The 14,618-nt window shown below is 36.1% G+C and overlaps 1 protein-coding gene across 2 annotated transcripts in view; it reads left to right on the plus strand.

Moving 5' to 3' along the window:
- Positions 1–14,618, plus strand: part of HBS1 (translation elongation factor EF-1alpha (GTPase) HBS1) — a 400,441-nt gene that overhangs the window by 32,454 nt on the left and 353,369 nt on the right. For both annotated transcript variants that reach the window (XM_090410159.1, XM_090410158.1), the window contains exon 2: positions 2,374–2,442. In XM_090410159.1, coding sequence (XP_090266285.1) covers positions 2,374–2,442 — 69 coding nt within the window. The remainder of the gene's footprint in view (positions 1–2,373; positions 2,443–14,618) is intronic.

The raw sequence follows: 14,618 nt of genomic DNA on the forward strand, positions 1-14,618 counted from the left end.
ACCACCATACTTCAGCATTTCTGGTCGAATATCATCTACTCCTGCTGCCTTTCCACATTTCAAGCCTTTGATGGCTTTTTCTACTTCAAGTATGGATATGTATTCCTGACTGCATGCCTGGTCAGTGTTTTTTATCACTGTGCTGTCATCACTGCTTGTTTCATTTAGCAGTTTTTCAAAGTAATTATTCCATACTTCAAGGATATCTTTTTCTCCTGTTTTCATTTCACCTTTATCATCTCTAATTCCTTTTACAGCACTCTTTCCTCCATTCCTAAGCTTCTTCAACAACCTCCAGAATATTTTGCCACCTTCTTGATATTTATTTTCTATATTCTTGCCAAAGTCCTCCCATGACTTTTGTTTAGCTAGTTTTACACACTGTTTAGCTTTCTTACATTTGTCTCTGTATTCTGTAAGAGTAAAAGCTGACTTATTTGCCAGGAACTTTTGATATGCTTTCTTCTTTTCCTTCACTGCCTCTTTAACTTCCTGTGTCCACCAGGGAGTTCTGATTTTTTTATCTTTGCACACAACCTCACCACATGCCTCTCTGGCAGAATCAATCAATGTTTCCTTTAGAGTTTGCCACTGAATCTCCAAGGTTTGATTCCTGTTCTCAAACTCTTTCATTTTCTTTTCAATAATATTTCTGTATTTTAGTCTACAGTTTACATCTGAGAGCTGCTCAACTTTTATTCGCTTTAAAACTTTCTTACATGTTATTCTTTTCAATATGAAATTCAATTTTATCCTGCTCAAGACTAAATAGTGATCACTTCCAATTTCAAATCCTCTGTACACTCTGGTGTCCTGCACCAGGGAGAAAACATCACTATCAACAATAACATAGTCATTGAGACTTTTCTTATTCCTAGCCTCTTCTCTCCATGTGAATTTGTGCACATTTTTATGTTGGAACATGGTGTTAGTAATAACCAGTCCATGTCCTGAGCAGAAATCCAACAGATATTTGCCATTATTATTAGCTTTGCTCTTTTCTCCAAATTTTCCCAAAATATTTTTGTATGTCTCACAATCATTTCCTACTTTACTATTTAGATCCCCAACAAGGACCAACTTTTCCTTTTTCATTGTGTCAGTTGCTTTTTCTAAAGCCTCAAAAAATTCCTCCACTTCTACCTTAGTAGAACCTTCTGTGGGACCATAGGCACAAATAAGTCTCATTGTCCAGTTCCCCATTCTCATATTTGCCCACATTACTCTACTTGAGACTGACTGCCATTCAAGAAGATTAGCCTCGTATTTTGTGTTGAATACTATGGCTACTCCTTCTTTTCCTTGATTGTTATTGCCTGAATATAACATTTTGTATTTATTGCTCAGAAAGATCTCACCAGTTTTGGTCTTTTTTGTTTCAGTCACCCCTATTATGTCGATCTGGTACTTATCTAATTCCTCAGCTAGCTCCATTTCTTTGCCATTCAGGCTTCTTACATTGATAGTACCGATCTTTAACTCTGGTGATGTTGAGTTGGGGTTTGTTTTTAGATTTGTTCCAGTAGCTGACTTTTCGCTGTTCGCCCTGGTTCCCTGGCAAAAACAACGGGGGCCTTGTTTAACCGGGCGACGCCCCAGCCGGCATGAAATTTTGTCATGTTGTACCATCATTTTTTATTTTGGTTTAACCAATAAGAATACAATTTGGTCGGCTAAATCCCAAATTGCCAGCCCATCCTCGTTCGTTCAGTATCAAAGTAGATACCCAACAGGGTGCACCACGAGAAGGTGAGGATTGGACATTAGGTCAGAAGCCCTGGTCGGTTCTCCGTATTCCTTTAAAGGCTATGTGGAGGTCTCCTCTCAGTTATACAGCTTTGACCCTTAAGCACCCCAGCCTTAATTGTTTCTGCCATAATTCCAAAAAAAAAAAAAAACTGACAACAGCTGTATTTTTTTTTGTAATGGATAGTCGCAAAACTAGAAAACTAATGACTATGCATCGTGCATTACATCCACGAAGTGATGTTGAGCGGTTGTACCTACCGAGTAGAATAGGTAGACAGAGTCTGCTGCAAGTAAGACAGACTGTGGAAGAAGAAGAATTGGTTTCTGCCATAATTCCAAAAACTGACAACAGCTGTATTTTGTAATGGATAGTAAATATATGACAAACTGCAAATGTAGGCATCCAGCATACTGAAAAATGGTTGTCAGAGTAGGGGATTATTAATGCATTTAGAAATTCAAAAGTTTTTTTAGTCATAAAGATAATACTGCTTTGTATCAAGTATATCCCTAAAAAAGTACTCTTATTTTATTACTTACTACTGTATAATGTTTTAATTAAAAGCAGTCTTATGAATGATTATTCATTGTGTTATCAGTAACTGTTCAAATTTTCTCTTTTAGAATATGAGGGATATTATGATTGCTATGGTCATTCTGTGGAGGATGATTACTCCCTCTCACCTGGAACTGGTAAGATTTGTGTGTATTATGATTCAACTAAAAGCTGTATTTCTATTCATTACATGCTTCTGTTAAAATAACTTATCTAGCATTCTAAAATCATGACCAACATATAGCATGATTTACTATATGCAAAGCCAGAGAGGACATTTCATTTGGTTAATTTTTTCATGCTTAATCAGTGAAAATTAAGTAAAATTATATGAAAATAGTAAGGGATAATGATAATGGAGCATTTCCTGTATTGTATCCTGTAGGCTAAAATTAAGTTTGACTATTTAAATTAAGTTTGATTCATGTCAAGATTTCTGGAAGAAAAAACTATAGACACTGGAATGCAAATAAATCATTTACTGACTAAAATTAATTTTTCACAAGTCAACTTTTTGCTAGCTCAAACTAGCATAATCAGAGGCACTTCAACAATGCAACTCAGGTAAAGACAAAGAACAAAATGACCTGGATAACAAGGACAGTCATATGCATGGAGGGCAAGAGTCGTGCTCTTTGTAGGGATTTCTGTATTAATCTAATAGACAAGCTTAGATGTTGAATTATTCATAACTTATTTTAATGGTATTAAAAACACCAAATGAACTATTTTATAAAGAACAATGTTGATTAACTGGCTTTTATTTTTCAGGATTTCAAATGCATCTTCAGAGCACAAAGTAGCATGTTATAGTTTACATGTGACAGTGAATAAGTGAAACAATTCATATTGTTTGGACAGAATATCTAAATTCCTAATTTGGCACTCTCTAATATAAAAAAAGAAGTATTACAGCTATGTAGGAATTGATCCTAAGAAAATAGTCTCCCTAATTTTTGGAAAATTAATGCAACCATACTTGGTCAGGTTAGGAGAATTCTTCACAGATATGGCTCACTCTAAAAATAATCTTTCTGACCTGTAAAGACATAAATAGCACATTGGTTTTCTTTCATCTAATCCTGTATAAAAGGGTGTCCAAAGGGTGGTCTGCCAGTCCTGACCTAAGATAATAATGGTAGCGAACATATGTATGTTCTCTAAGGCAAATAGATATTAACAGATCTTCCTGTTTGCCCATAGTAAGCCTAGTCACAGTCACAAGGAACTTCATACACTCCAGGATATGCTAGAGGATGAGTTTATCCTTGGGAGAGCAGATCAGAGTTGTTAATTTAACATGTGGTTTGAAGGCCATGTTTTATTAGTATTTTGGCTATCTTTTTCTGATGTACCTCTCACATAGGGAATAGGAACGGTGATGTTTTGTTCTTTTGTTAGAGGAGAGAGAAGTAATGGGCTATGTAGTATTTTATCTATTTTATAGGAATTTAGCCATTGGCCCAGAAAGTATAGCACAAATATTTAAATTCTGTGAAAAGAGTTGTATCATTAACTCTGATACGTGATCTTGTCACAGTTGTAGTGAGAATGTAGTATGTTGGCGCTGTTGTAGGATTTCGAATTTCTTCAAGTGCCTGCTTTTAACTTTTGTGAATTCTTTTTTTGCCAGAACTTTGGAGATGTGATATAGGATGGTCCACAGTTCAGTATTATTCCTGCTTTTCTCAGATTTAAAGGAAAGCTAAATTTGGCAAAGGCACATCATATTTACTGACAGGCAAGTTCAGTGCTCCTACGGGAACAAATTGCCACTACTCACATAGAGCTTACTAAGTTAAACAGCTGTATAACTGCTCTACATGAAGAACAATTTAATGTTTTAAATCTTGAACTGTGAATCATCTTATATCACATATCCAAAGTTTCACCAAAAAAAGAATTCACAAAAGTTAAAAGCAGACACTTGAAGAAATTTAAAATTCTAGAACAGTACCAACATACCATGTTCTGACTGCATCTTCAATGAAATCTCATGGTCATAAATTTATTATCAGAGGTGCTTACAGAAGAAGCTGAGAAGTCTCTCAATCTGAATTGTAACTTTGCTGCTATACCCAAACAAGTTCCAAAACTAGAAATCATGAGGAATGTAGAATTGGGCATCTCTGATCTTCCACCTTCAATGGTAATAATTGCATTTAGATATAGCAAACATCATAAACAAGGCTTAACCACCAAAAAATAATATACTACGGGCTGAAATTCTTCTTCTTATTGTGCTATCTTCTATCGAAGGTCAGCGACCATCTTGGCGAACAAATTGCGGTCTTGTGCTAATCTGAGCAGTTGTGCACTGCTCTTTCCTGTCCATGTCTTGATGTTGTCAAACCATGATATTCTTTTTCTTCCTCTAGTTCCTTTGCCATCAATTCTTCCTACCAAAATAGTTTGTAGAAGTTGGTATTTGCTGTTTCTCATGATGTGGCCAAGATATGATGTTTTTCGTGTCTTGATTATTTGTACAAGATGTTTAGCTTTGCCAATGGATTTTAAGACCTCTTCATTGGTAATTTTTTCTGTCCATGATATCTTTAGCATTCTTCTGTATAGCCACATCTCAAAGGCTTTGATTTTCTTGATGGTTGTCGCCTTCAATGTCCATGTTTCAACTCCATAGAGCAGAATAGACCACACGTAACATTTCAGCATTCGGCATCTGACTTCCATGTTTAGGTCTTTATTGCAGAATAGTGTTCTCATTTTCATGAAGGACTGCCGTGCAACTTCAATCCTTGTCTTTATATCTATTTCTGGATCCCACCGTTCATTAAGCCAGCAACCAAGATATTTATATCTTGTCACTTGATCAATATTTTTCCCATTGAGTGTCAGTTTCATTGATGAGGCTGGATGTTTGCTGATGAGCATGTATTTGGTCTTGTTGATGTTTATATTTATTCCCATTCTTTGGCTTTCTATGTATACTCTGTCAATGAGTTTTTGGAGATCCATAATGTTATCTGCGATTAGCACGGTGTCATCTGCATATCGAAGGTTGTTAACGATCTTTCCATTTATTGTGATTTCCTCTGAACAATCTTCCAATGCTTTTTTAAAGATTACCTCTGCATATATGTTGAACAGGAGTGGTGAGAGCACACATCCTTGTCTCACTCCTCTTTTGATGTTAATATCACTGGTGGTAATGTTGTCTAATTGAACGGTAGCTGACTGATTCTAATACAGATTTGTTATTAGCCTTATGTCTTGTTCGTCTAGCCTTGTTTGTTGAAGGACTTCTATTAAGTCAGTGTGTCTGACTTTGTCAAATGCTTTTTCAAAATCTATGAAACACATAAAGACAGATTTCTGTTTTTCTATGCATTTTTGTATCAATATTTGGGTACAGAAAAGGGCCTCTCTAGTACCAAAACCATTCCGAAAGCCGAATTGTGTTTCACTTAGAGTTTCTTCACTTTTTCTATAAATACGATTCTGAATTACTTTCAAAAATATTTTTAATGTTTGGTTCATTAGACTAATAAGTCGGAAGTCACCACAGGAATTCGCTTTGGGTTTCTTTGGGACAGTGATAAATGTAGATTTGAGCCAATCTGATGGAACTTCATCACTTTCATATATTTTATTAAATAGTTTTTCAAGAAGTTTGATGTTATCTGGTTCTATTAATTTTAAAAATTCTCTTTGCACACCATCTGGTCCACTGGCTTTTCCTGTTTTACTTGTTCGTATAGCATTCTCTATTTCACTTTTCATGATTGCTGGTCCTTGAATGTTATCTTTTATATTTATAGGCTTCTGTCTAGTATCATTGAAAAGTTCTGTTACATATTTTACCCAAATCTGTGCTTTATTCTCTTCTTCTAGAACTATTTTTCCATTTTCGTCTCTTAGAGACACTATTTGCTTTTTCGTCAGTTTTCCAGAAATTTCGTTGATTTTCTTATACAGATTGAAATTATCATGTTTCTTCTGAAGCAGTTCAATTTCAGTACATAAATTTTTCATCCAATTTTCCTTGGCTTCTTTTATTTTTTTCGTGATGATGTTATGCGTTTCTGTATACCTGGCAAGGTCTTTGTTTTTGTACATTCTTCTTGTATCAGTAAGAGAAAGAATCTCATCTGTCATCCATTCCTGTTGTTTTATATTATTCACATAACCTACTTCTTCAATACTTGTTGTTGCGATGGCATTCTTTAAGCTATTCCAAAGAGATTCCACACTTTTATTTTCTTCTATGTTAATCTGTTGTAATCACAGGTTAAGCTGTGTCTTGGCACTTTTATTTATGTTCGGGTCTTTCAGTTTTTCTACATCAATTTTCTTTTTCTTCTTTTGTGATTTTTTAGCTGATTTTAATCTAAGACGTACTTCTGCAACTATGGGATTGTGGTCTGATGAGATATCTGCTCCAGGATAAGTCTTTGCACTCTTTATACTACTGTGGAATCTTTTATTTATCAGTATATAATCAATTTGATTTCTGACAATCTTATGTTGGTTATCTTGAGGCGATTTCCAAGTGTACAGTCTTCTGGGTGGAAGTTTAAACCAGGTATTTGCTATTGTTAGATCTTCTTCCTGACAGAACTGGACTAGGCAATCTCCTTTGTCGTTTCTGGTGCCTAAGCCATGTTTGCCAACAATTTCTCCATCACTCCCTCTTCCCACTTTTGCATTGAAGTCACCCATCACTATATTTATATCATGTTTCTTTGTTAGGTTTTTAATCTCTTTTAGGTGTTCATAAAACTCTTCAACATCTTCTTCACTTTTGTCAGCTGTGGGTACATAAGCTTGGATGATATTTATGTTAACGGGGTTTCCCTTAAGTTGTAACAGCATTATCCTTTCAGAAAATGGAATCCAATTTAGTACTGATTTATTGATTTCTTCATCTACTATTACAGCTACACCATGTCGATGTTTGTTCTCATCATTCCCAGAGTAATACATTGTTGTATTATCTTGTTGACACTTTCCAGATCCTGGCCATCTTGCCTCACAAATTCCCAAAATCCGGATGCCCAGCCTCTTCATTTCTCTTGTGGTATTTCTTAATTTGCCAGCTTCATACAGACTTCTGACATTCCAAGTTGCAATTTTAAAAGTGGACACCATTTTGAGCCCGGAGATTCTTCGCACCCCTGTCCCATTTAAGGGATGCCGGGAACTTGGGGCCAATTGTAAGGGTTTGCTCGCCATGGTGGTTGTTCTGGAAATGAGGTCGAGCAGTAGTTTCTCCGTTTGCTTTCTGCTCTGCAGTATTACAGACGTACACAATATAATCATATTGCCATCTGCAAATCTCTGATCACAAGCTTTTCCGTCATCATTTGGCTTCAACCTTGTGTCAGTACTGACAATGCTGCTTCCCAATGTCAGGGGCAGTGACCCCAGCAGGTACTTATTTAATGGCGGCACTACTCGCCATGTCACCGAGTTGTCATTGGGCTTTGTGAGGTTTTAAGTGAGACAGAGTTGCCACTTCTGCTCCCCCACGCCCTGATAGCTCAGTCGCTGTTGGTCCACGGCTGCTTATTCGCCAGATTGCTTTGCTTATATCGCAGCTAGCCTCCATATCTGAAGGCTGTTCCCCGATCCACCACCTGTGGATGCACCCGGTAGTAGTCAGCTCTGCCCCGGGACGGGCTGAAATGGATGCTTTAAAAAAAGGTTATATAATAAAAAAACTATTGTTGTTACTAAAGCTGATCAGGGTAATGCAACAGTTATCATGAATCAAGAGGATTATGACAAAATGAAAAAAAAAAAAAAAATGCATGATCACCTATGTGACAGATTTACTTATCATATTATAGATTGAGACTGCACTATGTCTCATAGGAAAAAAGTATGCAAATTATTGAAAAAAAAAATGATTTTTTGGTCCAAAGAAATCATCAACAAAATAAAACCTGTTGAAAGTTTATTTTTCACTAGGGTTAGAGTATAATAAATTTAGTTTAATCCTTTATCCCAGTGAGAGCAAACAAAGTTTGCACCTGAAAATATCTTCAGGACTGAATATAGTGTTGTACTATCTTACCTGGGTAAGTAGTGCAGCTCATAGCAAAGGTGGACCAAGCTCTGGGCCTGGCTCCCACTGAAGAGACCTCAATAAAGGTCGAAACTAGTCTGGGTAGTGACCAATCCCTAAGTGTTGGTAGCTTGCTCCACCTTTGCTACGAGTTGCCTGGTGTTGTACTACTTACCCAGGTAAGATAGTTCAACACTATATTCAGTCCTGAAGATATTTTCAGGTGCAAACTTTGTTTGCTCTCACTGGGATAAAGGATTAAACTAAATTTATTATAAAATAAAACCTCTTCATGTTAAACCACCCGTATTTATGGAGTACTTAAAATCTACACCCTGTAGTTGATAGCATAGACAGTTCTACTTATAAACTTGCCCAACAGTTAGCTCTTACTCCCTTCCCCCCTACTAGCAACTCCTCTACTTTTGTAAAAAATTCAGTCCATTTGAAATCATTAGTTAAAACTTAAGCTTAACATAATTGATAGTTTTGATGTCACTTCTTTATTTACTAACATACCACTAATAGACACTCTTAATTTAATAAAATCTAAATTTCCCCCCCTGATATCTTTGCATTATTCAAATTTCTAATGTATGCAGGTTAGTTTACTTGGGGAGGAAAAATCTACAAATTAATGGTACTGCTACGAGTCCCCCCCCCCCCAACTAACTTTTACATGAAACACTTTGAAGACAAAATACTTTCTATTGAAATTCTACAACAGTACTAACATACCATGAGTATAAGTTAGGAAAATTCTTAATTCATCCTCATGCAAGCTCCTAGTATGGTTATGCTTTGTTGATGTGTCTGTCATTTGGCCCTGTGGACAAGACAATGGACTTTTGTCACCTACCTAAACAGCCAACACCTCAATATGCACTTCACAGTAGAAAAGGAATCTAATAACCATTTGCCTTTTTTTGACACATTAGTCACCAGTCTTTCAGATGGATCACTATCTTTTTCCATTTACAGAAAGTCAACACACACACACACACACAGAGGAAGATATATAATTACGCAATCACATCATCATCCAATCAAACAGTAGGGTTTTTTAAAAACACTTACATGCAGAGCTAGAGTGATTTGTTCTAATGATACAGCTCTTTCCACAGAATTTAAATATTTGCACTGTACTTTCTTGACCAATGGCTACAATTCCTACAAAATAGATAAAATACTACATAGCCCATTAGTTCTCCCTTCTCTAATACACAAGAACAAAAAACATTACTATTCCAATTCCCTATGCGAGAGGTACATCAGAAAAGATAGCCAAAGTACCAATAAAACATGGCCTTCAAACCACATGTTAAATTAACAACTCTGATCTGCTCTCCCAAGGATAAACTCGTCCTCTAGCATATATTCTGGAGTGTATGAAGTTTCTTGTGACTGTGACTAGGCTTACTAAGGCGAACAGGAAGATCTGCCTTAGAGAACATAAATATGTATGCTACCATTATTATGTTAAGTCAGGACTAGCCGACCACCCTTTGGACACCCTTTTGCACAGGATTAGACAGAAGAAAACCAATGTGCTATTTATGTCTTTACAGGTCAGTAAGATTATTTTTAGAGGCAGCATGTCTATGAAGAATTCTCCTAACCTGAACAAGTATGGTTGCACTAATTTTCCAAAAATTAGGGAGACTATTTTCTTAGGATCAATTCCTACATAGCTGTAATACTTTTTTTTTTACATTAGGCGTGCCAAATTAGGAATTTAGATATTCTGTCCAAACAATTTGAATTGTTTCACTTATTCATTGTCACATGTAAACTATAACATGCTGCTTTGTGCTCTGAAGATGCTGGTTTGAAATCCAGTGAAATATAAACCAGTTAATGAATAACTTTTTTATAAAATAGTATGTTTTGGTGTTGTTAATTCTGTTGTTAATAATCATGAGTGTGTATATATATATATATATATATATATATATTTATAAAAATAAATTTAACTGACTAGAACCCGAGAAAGTATAACAAAAACCTTTAATACATCACAACTAGTTTCATCGGTGATCCGACTTCTTCAGGTGAGAAATAAAAACATAAGACATAAAATAACACGGTAAAAAATGAACTTTACAGCTTAATAAAAAGCAGAATAATAACAGTCATATTTGAATAGGTGACCGCGTGCTACCGTTGGCATGAGTAGAATGTGTGCGACAGCTAATTTTTGAGCGCCAGTACTGGATTACTGCGCTATGGGAATCGGGTAAATTGTAGCTAAGATTATTGTTTAAATGTGAAGGGTCCAGAACTATTTCTTTTGATTCGATGATTCTTCTTTCGAATTCATCCTTGCAAATATATAAATTAGTAGTGCGTTCCCAATCAACTTGATGTGGCTGTTCTTCAAGGTTAGAGTTTGCCGAGAAAAGGACATGACTGGAAAGGGCGCTCGCTCGTGCTCTACTGTAGGAGATGTCACGTCTATGTTCCTCAAGACGAAGTGAAACAGATTTGTCTGTCTGGCCAAAATAAGGTCGACCACAGTTGCACAAAACTTTATAAACACCAGGAAAATGCAGATGGTTGTGTTTTGGTTTTGGTCGACTCAGAAAAGAACGAAGTTTTGGCAGCGTAGTATAGTCGGTCTTTATGTTGAATTTTTTCAGAATCTTAGCTAGTTTTGGGGTAAGAGTGCTGATAAAAGGCAACTGTATATGAGTGATTGGGTTGGAGTCATCTTCTTGTCGAGGATGTTGGCGTGGTCTCAAGCGTTTAGTGATGTTACGAGACGAATATCCATTATTTAAGAAGGTGTTTTTCAGGAAGTTAAGCTCTGTTTGAAGGTCTTCTTCTGTGGAAATGAGACATCTTGCTCGATGGGCGAGGGTGGAGATGATGCCCAGTTTCTGAGGTGGGAAGTGATGAGAAGAACCATGTAAATATCTATCAGTGTGGGTGGTTTTTCGAAAAATTGAAAATTTAAGACAGTCAGGAAATCTACTGATCTTTAGATCCAAGAAGGGGAGAACGCCGTTAACCTCTAGTTCAGATGTGAATTTAATGTTTTGATGTTGGTTATTTAAATGGTTTAGGAAGTTTTGCAGTTCCTCTAAACTATGTCCCCAAATAAGGAAGACGTCATCGATGTAACGTAACCACAGTTTAGGTTTCAAAGTAGCTGAGGAAATAGCTTTCTCTTCAAAATCTTCTAGAAAAAAATTAGCTAAGACTGGAGATAGAGGGCTGCCCATAGCTAAACCGCTAGTTTGTTTGTATATTTTCTCTTCGTAGCAGAAATAGCCGGAATTGATGCAGTGAGTTAGAAGAGCGAACACTTTTTTAGAAACCTTGTCCTTAAGAAGACTCAGAACTTCATCTGTAGGAACATTCGTAAACAAAGATACGATGTCAAAACTCACCATTCTGTCCGAGTCTAAAAGATTCAAATTTTTTATTTTTGAGATGAAATCTTCAGAGTTTTTGATGAAGGAAGAAGAATTGCCAACTAAATGTTTTAAAGAAGCTGCAAGATATTTAGACAGATTGTATGTAGGTGAGTCAATCCCTTCCACAATAGGTCTTAAAGGGGTGTCAACCTTATGGATCTTAGGCAAGCCGTACAACCGAGGAATGAGGGGATGGAGAGAGCGGAGAGATAGTCTTGTATGTCTAGGAAGTTCAGAAGTTGATTTCAGAAGATTGTTTGTACGGTTTTGAAGTTCTCTTGTGGGATCACTTTCTAGCATAGAATACGTATTAGAACTTAACAAGTTGTTCATCTTACAACGGTAGTCAGCTTTGTCTAAGATTACAGTTGCATTCCCTTTATCAGCAGGTAGGATAATAATGTCATTGTTGTTACGAAGTTGGTGTATTGCTTTCCTTTCTGTCGGCGATAGATTATCTGTAGGACGACGACTGTTGTTAATGGTAAAGATGGCTTCGATCCTAAGTAGATTCGCAGTTTGTTTTGGTAATTGTCCAGCTGCCTTCTCAACTTTCGTAAGAAAGAGTTCTTTAGGAATGAAGGTCGGAGAAGGAACGAAGTTAAGGCCCTTTGAGAGCACACTAAGTTCTGCAGGAGAAAGTGTGTGAGAGGATTTGTTAATCACAACATTTTTTAAATTTTGTGAGTTGATATTGGATTGGCGAGTTTGTTCCTGTTTGAGTTGGTTGAATTTTCTGATAAGAATTAATTTGTTGGAGAGTTGCGATCTAGAAGCACGGAGAGAGCTCGTGTTTTTAATATCAATCCAGAACCTGTTGTCTAAAGATGAGTTTAAGTTATTTTCTAAAGAATCTCTTTTGCGGAACAAAGAAGCTAATGTGGACTTGGTATCTGCGATTCTTTCATATAATAAATCAAGTTTAGCCTTGTGATAGATATTATGAGCACGTTTAGTGCGAATCAATTCTTTGAAATCTAAAAACTTTGGGATGACAGAGTGAAATTTGCATCTTTTCAGAAAAACTAACCTATTAATAAAAAGTCCAATTTTTACCAGAGTTTTTTCATAATCCTTGATAAGATGTACATTAACCTCGTCAGAAGGTAGATAAATATTGTTGAAATTAGGATTTACTCGGGATGTATACATTTATAAAAATAAATTTAACTGACTAGAACCCGAGAAAGTATAACAAAAACCTTTAATACATCACAACTAGTTTCATCGGTGATCCGACTTCTTCAGGTGAGAAATAAAAACATAAGACATAAAATAACACGGTAAAAAATGAACTTTACAGCTTAATAAAAAGCAGAATAATAACAGTCATATTTGAATAGGTGACCGCGTGCTACCGTTGGCATGAGTAGAATGTGTGCGACAGCTAATTTTTGAGCGCCAGTACTGGATTACTGCGCTATGGGAATCGGGTAAATTGTAGCTAAGATTATTGTTTAAATGTGAAGGGTCCAGAACTATTTCTTTTGATTCGATGATTCTTCTTTCGAATTCATCCTTGCAAATATATAAATTAGTAGTGCGTTCCCAATCAACTTGATGTGGCTGTTCTTCAAGGTTAGAGTTTGCCGAGAAAAGGACATGACTGGAAAGGGCGCTCGCTCGTGCTCTACTGTAGGAGATGTCACGTCTATGTTCCTCAAGACGAAGTGAAACAGATTTGTCTGTCTGGCCAAAATAAAGGCATTTTCCTGGTGTTTATAAAGTTTTGTGCAACTGTGGTCGACCTTATTTTGGCCAGACAGACAGTCCTATTATATATAGAGTCCTATTATTATTATTATTATTGTAATCAACTATTAGGTTACAAAATTAAATTAAGCTGGAGAGCAACATGTTTACAAAAAAGGAAAAAATTATTAAATATAAAAAAAAATTACTTATAAGTATACATATAAGTTACAACCAACTGGTATGGATAGTGCCCAATAAAAGCTGAAAATTTGCTTAGTCCTAAAGTCAGGGTTTGCAGGAAACTAAGTGGGCTGAATGTGTGCCATCCAAATTCTTGGGATTTTTATGCCACCATTGTTGTTAAGATTAATGTGGTTAATTAAGGTGGTTAATCAAAATTTCACTGGCTTCTTTAAATTTATGTTCATACCAGGTTTTTATATGATATAACGAGCAGGTACTTTTCGAATCAATTTGGTGTATGGTGTTAAGGGTGTGATCTGAGAGGCCTGCTTCACCAAAATTGTTAAATTTAATGTGTTGTTTGTGCTCTTTTTTACGGATAGGGATTGTACGCCCAGTTTCCCCAATATAAGGTACATTACAGGTGCAATAGATGCAATAAACTCCAGGATGTGCCAATGGGGGAATAGGATCCTTAGAGGAGTTGAATATGTTTTTTAATTTTAAAGGTGGTTTAAAAGTGGCATTAAGATTATTATGGTGTAGGATTCTATTAATTTTTTTCTAATAACCCTTTAATGTATAGGATAGCTATGGTTTTACTGTAATCTGTATTATTTTTGTTTTCCTCTATTATTTTACTTTATTATTTAAACTTTTACTCCAACACGGTAATTGTTTCCATAATTTTCATAATGTATCAGTTCTGTTGTGGTTACCTGGATTCTGTAGAACTTGTGCTGTTTCCTGGACTGGTTTCTCCAATTTAAACTGGAATTTATGACATGGCCTGACTTTCTACCATCTGATGAAGTAGTCTTTCTCCATGGCATGCTGTAATAGTTTGCATTTTGGTTGTCCATTTTGCTCTGAAATTTGCTCTGCACTGAAGGCCTAAAGTTTTGAAAATTCCAAGTTTATGGGCAGGATAGTGGTGTGAAGTGACATGTTGGTGTCTGCCTGTGTGTGTGGGCTTATGGTAAAATGA

The sequence above is a fragment of the Typopeltis vanoorti genome, chromosome 20 (genome assembly GCF_054136105.1).
Source record: "Typopeltis vanoorti isolate ZY-2024b chromosome 20, IOZ_Tvanoo_1.0, whole genome shotgun sequence".
Taxonomy (NCBI): domain Eukaryota; kingdom Metazoa; phylum Arthropoda; class Arachnida; order Uropygi; family Thelyphonidae; genus Typopeltis; species Typopeltis vanoorti.